At 40.9% G+C, this 18,746-nt stretch overlaps 1 protein-coding gene across 3 annotated transcripts in view; it reads right to left on the bottom strand.

The window, feature by feature from the left end:
• Window positions 1–14,867, bottom strand: part of Mtus2 (microtubule associated scaffold protein 2) — a 394,770-nt gene extending 379,903 nt beyond the window's left edge. For all 3 annotated transcript variants that reach the window (XM_026388390.2, XM_026388389.2, XM_077795145.1), the window contains exons 1-2: window positions 12,678–14,867; window positions 6,550–6,790 (exon numbers count right to left, since the gene is read on the bottom strand). In XM_026388390.2, the coding sequence (XP_026244175.2) occupies window positions 6,550–6,790; window positions 12,678–14,867 (2,431 nt within the window). The remainder of the gene's footprint in view (window positions 1–6,549; window positions 6,791–12,677) is intronic.
• Window positions 14,868–18,746: the final 3,879 nt, after the last annotated feature.

The following is an 18,746-nucleotide window of genomic DNA, read 5'->3' as shown; positions in this document are numbered from 1 at the left end:
AACTATTAACATGTGTTATGTCATACTATTCCAGAGGCACATAATTCAAGTTCATGTCATATCTATAGGTTAATGATGGAAGTGCAGCGGCCGGCCAGTGAAGAGGACCATCCTGGTGTAAATGCCAACTACCTGCTGACCACTAGCACTATTAAATCTCTAGCCAGATCCTGACTTCTCAGCTCCAGTCCCAGAGATGCAGTACTTTCTCCTATATGATGACCAGAGGCATTTCCACTTTCACACGGCCTAACTTGGCTGCTGCCTGTCCTTCTAAACTTCCATCTCTCTATGTGGCATTGCTTTCTTCTAGTGGCTCAGATGTAAAACCCCGTTGTCACCCTACATTGCTCCTTTTCTCTTATGGCCCATATCTAGTCAGCGAGAAACTCCATTTTTTTTTTTTGACTCTCTCTCATGGCAGGATGGTTCAAGGTCCTGCCCTCTCTCACCTGGATCACCACATTGCCTCCTGACCATTCTCCTTGCTTCAGCCTTTGTGCCCTGATAGTCAGTTGGCTTTCAAGAAGAGAGAACCTGCTTAACTAAAGTCTGGTCATGCCAGCCCAGCTCGAAGCCTCTGCGGGTTTATTCTAAGAGTTAAGAGGCAAATCCCTACAATGGCACTGGGCCCTGTACATCCCACATTCCCCAAACCAATCCCCTCTATTCTCATCTCCTGCCCCTCACCTCTCTACTCTGCTCCACTTTCTTGCTGTTCTTACCCCACTAGGGCTTTTGCTCTGGCTCCTCCCTCTGCCTGGAACGCAGTACCCCTGACATCCATGGGGGTCTCTCTTACTCTGGGGATTGATTTAAAGTTCACCTTCTCAGGAAGGTCTTTTCCAACCACTCTATTCAAAATTGCAGTATCTCTTCTCATTCCAAACCTTCTATTCCCTGTCTTTAATGTCTCACTTTATGTGATACTATTTCTATCTCCCAATCAGCCATCTAATTTATTAAATTTTTAAAAGCCTGTCCCCTCCATTCTAAAATTTAAACTCTGCTTGGGCAAGATTTTTGTCTATTTTAATTCTTTGTCCTCAACTGGACTAGGTGCTGACAGTTCCTCAGGAACCACTGCCACGTGAGTAACTGAATCACATAATTGAGTCATACCACCCTGCAACAGGAAAGCCCATACAATGTCCACAAATCATGGAACATGGCAAGTTTGTGTGATTTTAATAGAAATTCTTGTAAAAAAATTAAGACTCTCAGTGATTACTTGAGTAAATGATAATGTATAAAGTGATATAATACTATCAATCAATCAAATAGACTTACTAGACATGTAAAGAATATTTCATCCATCAAAAACTGAATTAAGTTTCTTCTCAGTTACACATGGAATCTTCTTCAAAATACACCATATTTTAGGACACAAAGCAAGTTTAGCAAATACAAAAAAATCAAGATAACATCTAGAATCTTGAAATTTAGAGATCAATGACAAGATAAAAACAAAACTAATTCTAATACATGGATATTGAATAATAAATACACTTTGAACAAGGAATGAGTCACAGAAGGAATCAGGGAAGAAATAAAAATTTTTGGACACGAAGGAGAATAGATACAAAATATCAAAAAAAAAAAAACTCCGAACATTATGAAGCCAGGTGTAAGTCAAAAGCTTTTAGCATTGAGTACCTACATTTAAAAAAAGAAGAAAGATCCAAAATAAATAATCTAATGTTATTTTTCAAGACCCTGGAAAAACAAGAACAAACCCATTCCAAAGCCAGTGGAAAACAGGAAAAAAATAAGATTAGATATACAATAAATATAATTGAGAATAAAAAAAATATAAAGGGTCAATTCATAAAGAGTTGGTTTTTTGAAAAGATGAATAAGATTTATAAACTCTTATCCAAACTAACCAAAAGAGATAGAGAGAGAAGATCCAAATTAACAAAATCAGAGTGAAAAAGAAGATATTATGACAGACAATTCTGAAATCCAGAGGAACATTAGAAACTATTCTGAAAATTTATACTCCATTAAACTAGAAAATCTAGAAGATATTTACAAATTTCTCTCTGTATATAACCTACCCAACCCAAATTGAATCAGGAGGTTATAAAAAACATAAATGTACCAGTATCAGACAACAAGATTGAAGAAGGAATAAAAAGCCTCCTAACAAAGAAAAGTCCAGAACCAAATGGATTCTTAGCCTACTTCTAACAGCCTTTTAAAGAACTAATGCCAACCCTCCTCCAATTATTCCATGAGATGGGAAGGGCGGGAACATTGCTAAATTCATTCTTTGAAGCCAGAACCCTAATACCAAAACCAGAAAAAGACACATCAACGAAAGAAAACTACAGAATATTAACCCTGATGAACATAAACACAAAAATTCTCAATAAAATATTAGAAATCTGTACTTTAAAACACATAAAGAAGAGTGCATACCATGACCAAGTTGGTCTCATTTCAAGGATACAAAGTTGGTTCAACATATGTAAATCAATGTAATTCATCACATAAATAGAGATAAGGACCAAAATCACATGGTCATCTCAAAAGATGCAGAAAAAGTCTTCAACAAAATCCAGTACCCATTCATGTTGAATACACTAGAAAAACTAAGGATAGAAGGAACTTAACCTTAATATCAAGCAGTATATATAAACTATAAACCTAAAGCGAACATCATACTGAATGGAGAAAAACTTAAATAATTTCCTCTAAAATAGGAACAAGAGAAGAATGCCCACTGTCACCACCCTATTCAAGATAGTTCTTGCCAGGAACAGTGGTGCACACCTGTAATCCTGGTGGCTTGGGAAGCTGAGGCAGGAAGATCACAAGTCAAAGCCAGACTCAGCAATTTTGTAAGGCTCTAAGCAATTTAGCAAGACCCTGTCTCAAAATAAAAAATAATAAATGGACTCAGGATGTGGCTTAAATACTCCAGGTTCAATCTCTGATACTCCCAAAAATATTAAAATAAAAATATAAATAAATAAATAAATATTAAAAATATAGTTGTTGAAACTCTAGACAGAGCAATCAGGCAAGAGAAGGAAATTAAAGGGATGTAAATAGGAAAATATGTCAAGTTACCTATATTTGTTGATGACATGATCCTATACTTAGAAGACCCAAAAATTTCCACCAGAAGACTTCTAGAACTGATAAGCAAATTCAGCCAAGTAGCAAATTCAAGACCAACATACAAAAATCAGTCTTTCCTATACTACAATAATGAATTTTCTGAGAAAGAAATAAGGAAGACAATTTTATTCACAGTTGCTTAAAAAAATTAAAGACTTACTAAATCTAACAAAGGAGGTAAAAGACCTCTACAGTGAAAATTATAAAACACTAAAGAAAAAAATTGAAGAAGAACTTAGAAAATGGAAAGGGCTACCATGCTCTTGGACAGGAAGAATTAATATTGTCAAAATAGCATATTACCAACAGCAATATACAGATTCAATGTGATCCCCTCCAAAGGACATTCTCCACAGACTAGAAACACACTCCTAAAACTCATATGAAAGAATAAAAGACCCAGCACAACCAAAGCAGTCCAGATCAATAAGAATAATGCTGGTAACAACACCTGATATTAAATTATACTACAAGGCTATACAGTAACAAACACAGCATGATGTTGACGTAAAAATGGACATGAAGACCAATGGAATAGACTAGAAGACTAGAGATGGATGTAGATATAGATATAGTCATCTGATTCTTGACCAATGTGCCAAAAATATACACTGGAGAAAAGATAGCATTTTTAATAAATGGTGCTGGGAAAACTGGCTATCCATATACAGAAGAATGGAACTGAATCTCAATCTCTTACCCTGCACAAAATTCAACTCAAAGTGGATGAAAGACCTAGGAAATAGACCAGAAACACTGCCACTGCTAGAAGAAAATAGAGAGTCAATATTTCAACATACTGGAATAGGTACCACCTTCCTTAATAAGATTCCTAAAGCTCAAGAAATAAAAGCCAAAAATCATTAAATGGGATTGCATCAAATTAAAAAGCTTCTGCATAGAAAAAGAAACATTTAAAAGTGAAGAAAGAGCTTACAGAATAGGACAAAATCTTTGCCAGCTACTCTTTCAACAGGAGATTAATATCCAGAAAACATACAGAACTTAAAAACTTAACACCAAAAAAAGAGAGAGAGAAAGAAATCCACACAAGTAACCATATCAATAAATTGGAAAATGAACTAAACAGACATTTCTCAAAAGAAGAAATGCAAATGGCCAACAAATATATGAAAACATTTTCAACATCCTTAGCAATTAGGGAAATGCAAATCAAAACTATACTGAGATTTCATCTCCCTCCAGGTAGAATGGCAACCATCAAAAACACAAATAATGACAAATGCAGGAGAATAAGTAGGGGAAAAGGTATACTATGCACAGTTTGTGGGACTGCAAATTAGGACAACCACCTTGGAAGGCAGTGTGTAGAGTCCTCAAAAGACTAGGATAGAATCCCCATATGGCCCAGCTCTCCCAATCCTTGGAATACTCAGCCATAAAGAAGAATAAAATTATGTCATTTGCTCGTAAAGGGATGGAACTGGAGAACATCAAACTAAGTGAAATAAGCCAGACCAGAAAGTCAAGGGTCGAATGTTTTCTCTCGTGCACAGAAAATAAAGAGAAATGAGAAATTTTAAAAAGGGGAGATCTCATGAAAATAGAAGAGAGAACTGTGGAAGAAAGGGATTAAAGAGAGGGAAGAGGGGTGGAAAGAGGGAGAAACCATGAAATGCAACTGGCCAAATTAAGTTATGCAAACATAGGAATATATCATAGTGAATTTCATTTTTATGTATAACTATAATGTACCAATTCAAAAATAAATTGTGTCAACATACTTTATATACAACCAGAGATGTGAAAAATCGTGCAGTATATGTGTGAGAATTGTAATGCATTCCTCTGTCATTTATTTTTTTAATAAATTTTAAAATTAATTAATTAATAGAAGGAAGACCAATAGAATAGATGACAGGGCTCAGAGGAAGGAGGAAGTAAGGAAAGGGGACAGCACTGGGGATTGAAATGGAGAAAATTATGTTATATCCAATTATGAAAATGTCAGCGTGAACCCTGCTATAATCCACTAATAAAAGCATGAATCAATAAAAATAATACAGAACTTTTAAAAAAGCATCAGGACAGTCAATAATTTCCTCAGTAAATGATGGATGATATATAAAGTGTTACAATGGCAAACGAAGAAAACTTTCTTCTCAAACAAAAGAAGTGAAACAATAATAATGATGATAATGCTCAATACTGGCAAGGATATGGCAAGAAAACAGCACTCTGAAGAAGCACTAGCATGAAAACAATTGTTGCAAGTTGTCTAGAAAATTAGTTGGTCTTAAAAAATGTTCAGATGTACTTTTATCCAATAACGAACTTCAGATCATTTGTACCAAGAAAACAATATAAATGAAGAGAAATAATTATATAAAAAATGCAAATGTTAGCATTATTTCTAGTAGTGTAAAATAAGCAGAACCCCATTGGTAGTTGGAAAATGATTAAATAAATTTTATTTTCCCACCAGCCAATCCTCTTCCTCCTTCCTCCAAGAGGCTACCATGAAGCACCTGTGTCTCACCCCAGGAGTCTTCTGGTTACAATTTCTCAAAACATTTTCTTCCATGATTTCATAACACTTGTCAAACTTATATACCACATAGTATAATACACAACATACCATAACATCATGTCTAATATACAATAAGATATAAGAAAACATTCCATGATATCAACACTAGCCAGGTTCTAATAATGTAAGCAGGATGTTTTCCTTCCTATTTGTCTATATTAGAATTTGGTCATATTGGTCTATGTCATATTTGTCCACATCCAAACTTTTTGACAAATGGAATGTATTATTTCTATAATAGAATAATATATAAATCCTAGAGGAAATCACAGGAGCAGAGGACAGCAAAGGAGTACAGAGAGCATAGGGGAGACCTGGCCACTGGCCACTGGCCACTGCTGTAGTACAGGAGCTGAGGGCTGGGAAGGCAACAGGCTTTCTCTGCAAGCAAATGTGGGGCTTTCAAGACTGTGAATGGGTGGAAGGGTGAGGTGGCCAGTGTTGCACCCTAGGAAGATCTCTCCAACAAACTACAGCCAACGGAGGACGGGCAATCCAGCCCACACCTTGTTCGTAAGTGACACTGCACCTGCTCACTCACATATGGCCTGGAACTGCCTTCAGGCTATAATGGCAGCTCTAAGTAGTTATGACATGGGGGTTTGACCCTAAAGGTAAAATATTTACCACCTGGCCCTTGGCAGAAGCAGCCTCTGAACCCTGGTGGACAGGGTGTTTTAGAGAAGGGAGAAACTACAGGAAGCCAGGAGATGGTGATAAGGGCTGGCATTGTAAAGGTGCCAACAGATGAGTTTTAACAAATGTCTGCATCTCCTGACAAATGGATGAAGATTATGGGATGGGAGGCATTCCCATTTTCAAAGGTCACCGCATTTTTTAAGAAAAGACAGCGACTGTTGGACCGTTACCTGAAGGATCAGAACTGTAGAGACTGGCAGCTGTTGTTATGGGTCCCGGTGGGTGGATGGCACTTGCTGAAGACCTCTGACTCGCTATTAGAATCCTGCTCTTTGCAGAGGGTAGGCGGGACATGGCACCCAGTCCCAACTGGGGCTTCAGAAGCATGGCTGACCGATAGAAAGTCGGAGGGACTTCGTAGTGAGTGTAGGGAGGAGAACAAAATTCTTCTTTTCCAGGATGGTCTGTCACCTACAACAAATGATTAAAAGCTCGGTCAGGATCTTCATACCACAGTGTGACACTAAACAGGGTCAGGAGACTCAGGTTCAAACAACATCCACTCTGGTACCACTGAGGGGCTTGATTGCAAATCTCTTCCAGTCTCTGAGCCTCGGCGTCTTCATGCCTAAGTTGACAACTAGATGATCTCTTGGATTGTTCTAGGAATCTATATTCCTTTGGGAGAAAATATGAACTCCCTCTATAATCTTTAATTCCATGGTTACAAAATCACTGGAATTGGAATCAGCATTCAATCTTTAAATAAATAATGGCAGTGAAACAAGAATATAGCAAATGTTCACAAAATTATGAAACTTTCACCACACCTGTGGAGTAAAGGTACCATTGTGAATATAACTTTGTCTTAAAATAAGTAGATAAAACTTATTAATTTATATTGTCTTTACTTGGCTATGTATAAAACAAAATGTGCATTGTTATTAAGGGAGAAATGGCTATTCGGAGAAAATAAAGAAATTATAATGTTACTGTTACTTTTCCTGTACTTACCAGTTTGGGCTGGAATAGAACTTGTAGGTAGGTATATACCATTTATAAAGCAATCCTGTTTTCCCAATGTCTGTTTGCACAACTAGTGTTTCTTTCTTTATTTTATTTTTATTTTTTGCCATCCAGAGGATAGAACCCAGGTCTTGCATATGCTAGGCAAGCACTATGCCACTGAGCTACTCCCCAGTCCATCTCTTCTTTAAATCAAACCAGAAAAAAGAATCAGAACTACATACTTACTTTCTTAAGTTATAATGGGGGGAAAAAACGTGCTAGGGGCAATATGTGAAAAAATACATCTGTAAACTGTGCTCAAAATCACAATGCATTTTATGTGTCAAACATCTATTTATTCAAGAATCACAAATATTTAACAATATTCTTTAATAGGGGTTATAAAATATTTGATCCAAACTGTTGAAGAGGTAAACACTTAGTGTGATACTTCATTAATGTTGAAATAAAGTTCTCCTGAAAACTGACATTATTGAAACAAAAGATTAAGTGTTTAAGCTTTTATCATAACCACATTGCCTGACTGTTCGAGCAGATAGATGTATGTAACTCAGGCTAGTAAATTATATCCCAGAGAAAGGGCATCTACATCTGCTGTCTAATAAATTTTTGTCCTTACTTTCTCACTATTGATCTCTAGATTTTTTTTCTTATATCCCTATACCCTCTGTTTTTTTTTAAATTTTAATTTCTAAGTTTTGAGCGCTATTGCTCATTGCTTCGAGCAGGTGCTCTCATGGGGAATTAATATCAATTCCAACCCACATCAGTAGGGTTTTTAGTATTAAAATATGCTGGTTCTCAATAATTACTCAGTTCTTTGGAACTGGACACTTTTCAAAGGTCAAAACCCACCGCACTCTCACTCCAGAATGACTTTTATGATTTTGATAACTTCAATGCCTGTCATTTGATGGGGTAATTTATTTCTGGTAAGAGCATAAATTCTTCAAAAAGGCAAAAAGTGTGCCTTAGATGCCTGGTTTATGCATTTTTAATTAGACAAGGGAATCTACAAAAAGCTTCATACTCCTTTCTTTCATCTTTACTGACAGAACATAACAGGGCACCCGGCACCGTCGTAAACATAGACATCAGTGCCAAGAGTTGCCCTTCCCTCCCCTTCTCCAGTGGAGGTTTTTAGAGAAAGAAATTTGAAAGCAAACGAAAGAACCGTATGATTTCAAACAAATTCCTAAAATCAAGGTATGCAAGCAAATACACTCTTCTTGTATTGTCCCCCTCCTAGCTCCCACACCCCGAGTTCACTGGGATTGTGGCTGGAGAGACACGGGGTAAATGAGGCCTTCCTGAGCAGCCACTGGGTCAGGGGCAGGGAGAAGGTGCCCGTGATGGTTAATATTATCATCTTTCAACTTGGGTGAGCCCCAGAGTCCCAGTAATGTTCCACCAACTAAAGGTTGCCGTGAAGATAATTCTTAGATGAGATTAGTATTTAAATCAGCAGACTTTGAATAAAGCAGATCACCCTTCACAGCATAGGTGAGCTTCCTCCAATCAGCTGAAGTCCTTAATTTAAAAAGACTGACTTCCTCTGAAGAAGAGGGAATTCAAATTCAAACTGTGGGACCACGTCTTCCCTGGGTGTCCGGGCTGCTGGCTCTCGGGCCTGCCTGCAGAATTTGGACATGCCATCTTCCACAGTCCCGTGAGACAGTTCTTGAAACACATTTGGCCCTTGATATCTGAAAGAGACTGGGTCCAGGGCGCACTGCGGATACCAAAATCCATGGACATTCAAGTCTCTTGTATAAAGTGGTAATATTCTTTACAGATACCCTACTCACAACTTCCCATATGCTTTAAATCTCTGGATGACTTATGATACCTAACACAATGTTAATACTATGGAAACATTGCTTTATTCATATTTTCAGGGAATATTCACAAGAAAAAACTCTGCACATTTTCAGCACACACAATTTCTTCCTGAATGTCTTCAATTCACAATAGGTTGAATCCAAGGATGTGGAACGCCTGCGTGTGAAGGGCTGATTATAAATCAGTTTCTGTGTACATGCATGTACATGTATGCTGATCTCTCTCTCGTGCGGGTGCTTACACACACACACACACACACACACACACACACACACACATACACACACACACAATCTCCCATTGGTTCTATTTCTCTGGAGAGCCCTGATCATAACGGTGTCCCTCAGAGGTGGAACCAGGGAGTGGCGAGGGGACCCGCCCTGCACTGCACATCTGCAGACTGTGAGACACGACCTTCCCCTGTCCTTCCACTTCCTAGTCCCTTCTTCCCACCTCCCTTCCCCTTAAAATCACCAGTGGAAGAGTGTCCCTGGGACCTGTGGAGAGCCTAAAGCAGAGACCGGTATAAACAGGTGAGCATATTTCATTAACCTGACGTGATGATCTCAGAAGTCACTTCTGGAAACTCTCAATGTCTGTGCTGTTTCTGCCAAGCAACAAGAGGCTCCCTCACATGAGCACTTACTCTGGATTTCTCTGTCTTTATCCAAACTATCTAACTTGGGGGGGGGGGGGGAATCTGTCAATAATAATGGGAAAACATGAAGCTAGTTTGGGTTTTTACTTTTAAGATTCTCCCACTTTATCAAAAATTATATGGCTTCAATCATGGAAAAGCATTTCTGTTGCAACCGGTCAGAAATGTGTTCTTTTCTCAGCGGCCGAATGGAGCCACTGGTGGAGAGCTCTGGACACACTGGCAGGGGAGGGTGGCTTTTGCATCTCCCTGCCCTGGGTCTGCTGGGTTCTGACAAGTTGCAGCTGTAGGAACAAATGCCCAAGGGCCAGGCTGCTCCCCACTTTTGATTAAAGAGAATTATCACAGAAATGAGTATTATGCCCAGGTGCCCAGGGCTCCCTGCTGCATACTGAGGCCTGAAGAAAAGACTGCACGGCCAGGATGCTCTGATTACAGCTGAAAATGGTCCCCAGATAGTGTGCCTGGCACAAGGCTGTGAGGCTTTCACCACTTCAACAGGGTCTCTCCCTCCGAACCACTAGTGCCACACACGTCCACACACTCCCACTCCCTCAAGGCTTTCTCCTTCCAGTTTTCTGGAGGAGGAAGGAAGAAAATGGTTTGGGGAAAAAACATGCCTATGGTAATCATTTTCAGAGAAAACAGAAGCAACATAGAAAAGGAACATACAGAAGAAAAACAAGAGGCCCCTGAGAAAGAATTGCCAATAGTAACAGGATATCTGTCCTCATCTCCAAATCAAGTTTTCCTCGTGAGCATGTTTGGCAGAGAGAAATCTCAGGTCCTTTCATGGAACGTCTGCAGTGATACTTTGAGAAGAAGGTGCCTGCAGGCCTCGGGAGGGTCAGCTCCCAGGGGCTAGTGGGAGTGCCCAGCAGCAGAGCATGAGGCTGGCCTTGGAGGCCCAGGTGAATGAGTATTTGAAAAATTGAGAATGACTCACCTTAGCCAAATTCAGAGACTGATGTATAAAACCAGAATGGCAGTTGGTCCAATGTTAGTGAGAAGCCACTGCCTAGAGCCAGACCCAAGGGTCATCTTGGCTAGAATATGATGTCAGAGGGTCAGTGCAGGAAAGGCCCATAATGAATAGGAGGCCATGCAGACAACACTGTGCAAGCCTGCATTCTTCAAGTGCTCTTTAAGGATGTCAGCACTTTCAATCAAGCTGGAGTCCAGCCTTGGACTCAATCATTCTATTTCTAGTCTTAGTGTATTATTGTTTGGATCCAGACACATATGGAGCTCATAAATGACCTGCCATTCAGGATTTGTGTATGTGTGGTGCTAGGGATTGAACCCTGGAGATCAAACACAGGCTAGGCAAGTGCTCTACCGCTGAGCTACACTCTGTCCCCATTCAAAATCTTTTGAGCATTCATTTACATCAAACACCATTATAAATTCTGAGAACCAGTAGGGAACAACACATTGAAAAGAATATTCACTTTGTGGAATTGACATTCTCCTCAGTGCAGAAATAACTGTATGTCAGACAGAGGAAAGTTATGGGAAGAAATACACCAAAGAACATGGATTCAGAGGGAAGGTGAGGGGATTGTGCAATGAGATGACATCTGAGCACAGACCTAAAGAAAGCGAGGGAGAGAGCCACTTGGATAACTGGGAGAACATTCCAAGCAGAAGGATGTGCAAAGGTCCAGAGGCAGCAGAGTGAGGAGTAGAAGGCGAGGAGGGTGGGTAGGTAGGTAATGCAGCCACAGGAAGCACATCCTAAAGGCTGAGCCATCCTACACATTCTGGGTTTTGTTCCAGGTGTCCTGGATAACCCTGGAGGATGTTAGAAAGAAGATGATCTGATTAACCTTCATTTTAACCCGGGCTCCCATGAAGAGGTCGTTTCAGCAGATTACTGAGGTCTTAGAGGATAACCTACCATAGCACCTGGGCACTGATGGGAATAGCATGGAGCAGTTTGCAACTGCACAGGCTTGAGACTCAGTGCTGTCCTTGATTTGTAGCCTTAGGTGAATGGTTTACACCCCCCAAGTCCACATGTTCATATCTACAATGATAAACACTGTAATACCAACCTCCAGAGAATCACTGTAAGGGTGAGTGGAGACTGACAAAGACGATGCTAGGTGGGCCCAGAACATAGTAGACAATTAGCTAAATGTCATAATCATTTTTACTAAAAACAAACTAAAATCACATTATGTTCTGCTCATTCCCAATGTTCTTCACATGTATGAACAGGAGATTCTCCTAAAATGGAAATACTCTCCATCAGAGGATGTCTGTTCAATTTGAAGAGAATCCAATTATTTTGAATTCTTTCTTGCTTTAACCTGGCTTACAGAATTATGCTCACTTATTTAAACACGGAAACCAAATTAAATGCATACTTATCTAATTTCGTATGGGTCACACTAGGTGAAATTAAAATGGGTCTCTTTAGATGTTGGGTGTGTCTCATCTTGACATTCAACTTTTCAAGCCAAAACTATCCATTCCTCTAGATGATCTCCTCCCATCAAACCCATGGACTTCGGAGCTGGGGTTGTGGCTTGGAGGTAGAGTAATCACCTAGCATGCATAAGGCACTGGGTTCAATCCTCAGCACCACATAAAAAATAAAGTAAAATAAAATAAAGGTATGGTGTCCACCTACAACTAAAAAAAATAAATATTTTTAAAAAAATTTTTTTAAAGCATTGATTTCTATAAATGTATATGCATGAACATTGTCAACTTGCTTAGAGAGGATATTTTGTTTCCATGATGTATTAAACACCTGAAAGTCTTCATTGAAGACTTTCGGACACACAACTTATAGGTCATATCAGAGGGACAATCTCTTACCTCCTGCAAAAACTTTTCACTTATTTGACTGAAGTGATGTCCTGGGGGCTTGATGCCAGACACCATCAACCCAGAACTGAAGACCCTTGGCTTCTGCAAGTCTGGCTTGAATTTCTCATAGAGGCTAGCTGATGGCTTCAGGTCTCCACTTGCCACCTTGTCCTCCGGGGGAAGAGGCATGCTACATGCTGGTGGGGCATAGGGAAGCCCCACAGGGACCAGTGAAGTGTCCACCTGGCCCAGGGCTTGTGGATTCCTCCGGATGTAGGTGATGATCTTGGGCCTCACATGCTTGGGCTTGGGCATGATGATGGGCTTCACGTCTGTCCTCTCTTCTGTTTTTTCAATCTGATGCTTCTCCATTCCTTCCTCTGAGGAAGGTGTGTCCTTGGAAGGCGCAACAACAGGCTTAGGGATCCCACTGGGGCAGGTGTTCTTCTCAGGCACTTTGGGGGATGTGTTGAGCAGCCGCACACTGTCAGTGGCGGGTGGGACTGCTGAGGGTGACCCTGCGTTCACACTGAACACACCAAGGTCCTGAAAACTGCTACTGGGTGGCGTGGGCTGGTGGGTCGTGTTCACAGTTGTCTCTGGGTGGAGAGGAGCCGGGGTACTGAGACTTGACTCTGCTCTTGATGGGGTGATTTCACTCTTGGCTGCATCTTCTGGAAGATTCCCACTTTCCACCATGGGTACTGTGGTCTCTTTTTCCCCTGCTTCTAAGCAGCTGCTTTGAAGGTTCGGGGACTCCGTTTTGCTCTCTCCGGGAGAAGGATCTGAGGCCAACACCATGGTCCTTTCCCTGTTCCCACTGCCCATCCTCTTTGTCTCCTCGCTGACATCCAAGGGCTTGCTGTCCGTCAGGTCATTAGGAACAAAAGCTACGTGGCCATCACTGGGCAAAAAGTTGCTGGATGCCATTTCCTTCAACTTCTTACCTATACTCGGTGACACTTTGCCAGTGGGAAGATTTCCAGCCACCTCCAAGGAAGCAGGACCCTGTTTGGGGGTGATCTGGAGAAGACCCTCCACCCCGGCACCGACTCCTGCCTTCTCCTGGCTGTTGCCTCCTTCCCCCGCAGGATGGTGCTGGCTGCCATTTGAAGTGTTGCTAACTGCAAACATGGCTTCTTTGTGTGCTTCCCCACGTGACTCCTTTCTGTCTTGGTGTGACATACTCTCTTCCTTGCGACACCCCAGACCCCCTGCCTGGGTCGACTTTAGCTCCTGCCCGGTCCTGGATTGAACATATTTCAGTTCCAGCTTTGGTTCCCCCTTCCCCTGACCTAATTGTGCTTCTGGATAACTCAAGGTTTCCTTCAATGACAAAGTCGAATTCAGAGCAGGGTCTGCATGGGCAGCACGTGATGCGTGCTCGTGACAAACATTCAGTCTGTGTGCACCCTCTGTCGGGGTCTCTGAGGGACTGGTCTCCTTGGCTTCTGAGGTAGATGGTTTAGGAGGATGCACACTCTTTCCCTCTGAGGTATTATCAGCTGGAAGGAAAGCTGCCCCTGGAGAGTGGTCAGTCCATGTCCTCTGTGGCCCTTCTCCACCTCCAGGCACATGACCCCGGGGCTCAAGGGCATCCAGTTGTGCAGGCTGCTGATGCTGCAGAGTCAAGCTCCCAAACGCAGCTGCAGAGCTGCTAGCTCTTTCCAAAGAATGCCTTTTCAATTCCTCATTGTCCAGGGTCTTTGCCAACTTATCCTTGGGAACGTGCCTGGGAATTTCAACATCCCTTTTAGCCAGAACCTCTAGACTAGCCTCACCCATGACAGTCCTCCAACTTGACAGGCTTGGTCCCTGCACACTCCGAGGGTTCTGCAGGAAATCTGTGCTTCTCTCCATCGTATGCTCTTCAGGTAGCTCCCTCTGGATGGTCGCAGAAAGTTTAAAATCTTTCAAACTGGTGGAGGCAGCCTGAGGTCCTTTCCCAAAGCCCTGATATTGGTGAGGTTCCTTAAGGAAGTGGGTGTGGTGTTCTAGCCCACCTGAATTTGCATTTCCAATTTCATCCACCAGGTCCTGTGTCTCTGACTCACCCTGAGAGGAGCTGACCTCCAACATGATTTGATTGGCATTTGTATCTCCCAGACTTAGGATGCTCTCATTATTGTTTTTCGCACCATTTCTGTTGTCCCGCAACTGATTGAAACAGGATTTCTTGGGAGCTGCTGGGACGCTCATTGTCAACCCTTCAGTGGGGACTGCTGGCCATGCAGTCCCGCTTGATGGAAAGGGGCTTCCTTCAAGCTGTGATGTGATGAACAGGAAATCCTCAAGCTGTTTGTCCTCCTCTGACCATGTCACATTGCAACACAGCTTTGATCATTTTCAGAAGTTGTTCAACCAAGCATGGTCTTGATACACAGCAGAAGGACTTATCTGTTAGGTTCCTGCTGAACGAAAGCCAATTAGTCCATCAGACCTGGAGAGAAATAAAAAAAAAAAATGCATTCGTGTTAGATTAACAAGTAGAGATACTTGGAACACAGGGTAAGCACAGATGTGTTCCTCACTTCATACTGTTCTTTCCTTCATTTGATAATTTTTTTTTCAAAAACTTTTCTGATACGGGCTCCTGCTGGCCAAATATGGAAAAACAGAAACTTCAAAATGACAAATGTGTGTATATACATGACTGCATAACCAACATGATTCCATAACCTGTACGCTCAGAAAAATGAGAAATTATATCCCCTCTGATTCAAATGTATGCTATGTCAAGATCATTGTACTGTCACGTGTAACTAATTAAAACAAATTAAAAAATTATAAAAAATGACAAATGTCAGAAATGTGTTATAAATAAATGCATACTCTCTTAAATTTAAACATTTTAAAAGTCCACAAGCATATACTGATTAGAAAATGTAGAGGAGAAAGAAAGGTTCTTCTTCAGAGAAGAATATCAAATGATGCATAGAAAATTACAGAATTTGAAAAACCACTATTTGGTAATCACCAGAGCAATAATTATCTAAGTCAGGACACAGAGAGACAGTAGAAACAAAGGGTAAGATGTCACTGGGGAACAAGATATTCATAGAATCTCAAAGTATCACCCCCCGGACTAACTTATTTCCCACAAAAGAGAAATTTTACCAATACAACAGAGAAATCTGGTGCACAGCATCATAACTAAATGATCAAATTTAACACCACTGATAATGGAAATGGACATCATGTGTTCCTTCCGTGAGGTATTTTCAGTGTTTTATACCACCTTAGTAGTACTCCTGCATGAATGTTCAGCCTGAATTTAATCAAAAAGAAATAATCAGACAAAGTTAAATTGAGGAATGTTTTACAAAATAACTGACCTAACTGACCCCCAAAATGCAAGCAGATCCTGGGTTTCTTCTCGTTGTTGTTAGCAAAGGACATTATCGGAACAATCAGAGACTTAGATACAGATTGTGCTTTAGGTGACAGTATTTCATCAACATTAATGCTCAGTGTCCAATAACACGGATTATTCAGAGATTATCTCTGTTCTTGGAAAAATATTTGCTTTAAAATTTAGGGGGTAGAATGATATAATCTCAATTTAGCAAAGTGTACGAGAGAGAGAGAGAGAGAGAAACTGGCAAATATAAACCATTTGAAATTCTAGGTAATTGACTTTACCTTTTCTGAAGATATTTTGAGAGGAAAAAAAAGAGAAAGGCCACATCTTCATAAATGATATTACAATATATTGTTATAATGACTCTATTATCACTCATTGTTGTTCATCTCTTTCTGGGCCTAATTTATAAGATAAATATTACTATGAGTATGCATTTCTTATGATTTGGATCTGAAATGTCCCTAAAAGCTCATGCATTGAAGGCTTGGTCCCCAGTACAGCAGTGTTCAGAGGTGGCCCTTTGGGAGGTGATCGGGCTGTCAGGGCTCTGGCCTCATCAGTGGATTAATCCATTGATGAATTCATACCTTAATGAACTGTTGGGAAGTGGTGGGAACTGTAGCAGGAAGTAGGTCATTGGGGGTGTGTCCCTGAAGGACATGTTTTGTCTCTGGTCCCTTCCTTCTTTACTTCTCTTTGTTTCGAGGCCACCATGATGTGAGCAACTTTGCTCCACCACATATAACTCCTCATTGTCAAGGGTTTTGCCACTAGGATGTCTTGCCTTGCCACCAGCCAAAGTAATGGGGTCAAGAGACTGAAGCCTCTGAAACTGTGAATCAAAATAAATCTTTCTTCTTTTAAGTTGTTTTTTTTTCCCCTCAGGTATTTTGTCACAGTGGCTATTACAATTTGTGTAGGAGAAAACACAGTATAGGCTTTGCTACTATCTGCAGCTCCCAGCATCTACCAGGGGTCTCTGGATGTATCTGCTATAAATAAGGGTGAGCAACTATATAAATGAACACCAGAGAACCCCTCACCCAACTCAAAGATCTTGCAGGTACTCCAGTATCCCTCTCCATCACAGCCCCCTAACTTATGAGATGAACTTCTGGTTTAATATCTTACCATGGGCATCCCTGTGGCTGATAGAACTCTCTTTTTTCCCCCATTCATTTCTTTTGCATTGATACCTAAGCATGTATTATTTTACCTAAGTGAAATTCTTCCCTAGAAGCTGTTGGATTTTTCTGGTCAGATTTTTTTTTCTAATTTGTCTATTTTCCCCTTTACCCTAAGAAACATTAAGACACCCGTCTAGATCTTTCCTTCTCTTCCCATGTCCAGGTGATCCTGGATCCTGGGGAACACACACACACATGTACATGCACAGGTGCATTTTCATTCCCTGCCGTGCTGCTCATTTGCTCTTTCCATGTCTCACTTGTGGTCCTCATCCTCCACACTCCCTCATTCTTTTTCTCCTTCTCTTCTTCTGCTCCCAGACCTATCTTCAGAAAGCCAGTGGCACCCCCAGATGTAGACTGACCCTCAAACAAGGGGCTGATACCGGATCCCAGTCTTAGTTTCCTGACACAAGAGCAGATTCTCTACAACTTCTGTTTATTTATTCAATTTTGAATATGTTTCCCTTGAAGATACACACATCCTCTGGGCACGAGTACAAACAGCATGTACGCAAATCGATAAGACAGCTATTTAAAAGAATGTTGTGCTCTCTGGGCTAGGAAATGGGTGTCCCAGAAAGCCCAAGGAGATCAAGAACTTCCACAAAAAGGCAGCCCCTCAGAGCTCTCTGCGGAGAGACATATAAACGTGAGGCCAAGGGCTCTCTGGTTTGAACTGTGTCAGCTGGGAGAAAGGAATAAGTTCTGTTCAGCAGGGAGAAACAACAGAATATCATGAACCACAAGGCACAATATAATTGCTAGAAAATGACAAGCAGGGATAAATCAGTGTCTTGCTAGAAAAAAAATTGTAAAAATTAATTTTATAAGAGTTACATCATAGACATTCTTGATCAGTAGACAGTAACTATTGCTCATTAATAAGGGGGTGGAAAAGTAAACCTTCCAGAGGCCACGGATAATTCTCAATAGAGAGACATGTGTAAAATTTAATTTTAAAATTACAGTTGTATGATTTTCTATGGTTTTTCTCTTCTGATACTCATGTGGAAATTTCTTCCCCATTGTGAGATATGAAGAAAGTGGAAACTTAATCCAACTATGGTGTCTAGAGGTGGAGCCTTCAGGAAGTGAGTAGTACTTAAGGTCATCAGGATTGTGCCCCAGTGATTGAATTCCTGTAATTCTCCCTTTAAAAGAAGAGGGAAAGACCAGGGCATACACAGGCACACTCCCAGTGCTGTGGTTTGGAGCTAGGGTCCCCCAAAAGCTTTTGTATGTGATGATGCAAGGGTGTTCAGAAGTGAAATGATCAGGTTGTGAACACTGGAACCTAATTGGCATTAATTCACTTGAATGAACTAACTGGGTGGCAACTGTAGGCAAACAGGATGTGGCTGGAGGAAGTAGGTCACTGGAGGCATGCTTTGGGTTTATGTTTTGTCCCTGGTGCACACTTACCCCCACCCTCTTTCCTCCTCTGTCCCTCTATCTCTCTTCCCTTCCTGGTTTCCATGTTCTGAGCTGCTTTCCTCTTCCATGCCCTTCCACCATTATATTCTG

The sequence above is a fragment of the Urocitellus parryii genome, chromosome 2, assembly GCF_045843805.1.
Source record: "Urocitellus parryii isolate mUroPar1 chromosome 2, mUroPar1.hap1, whole genome shotgun sequence".
Classification (NCBI taxonomy): domain Eukaryota; kingdom Metazoa; phylum Chordata; class Mammalia; order Rodentia; family Sciuridae; genus Urocitellus; species Urocitellus parryii.
This window is presented reverse-complemented; position numbering and strand designations above follow the sequence as displayed.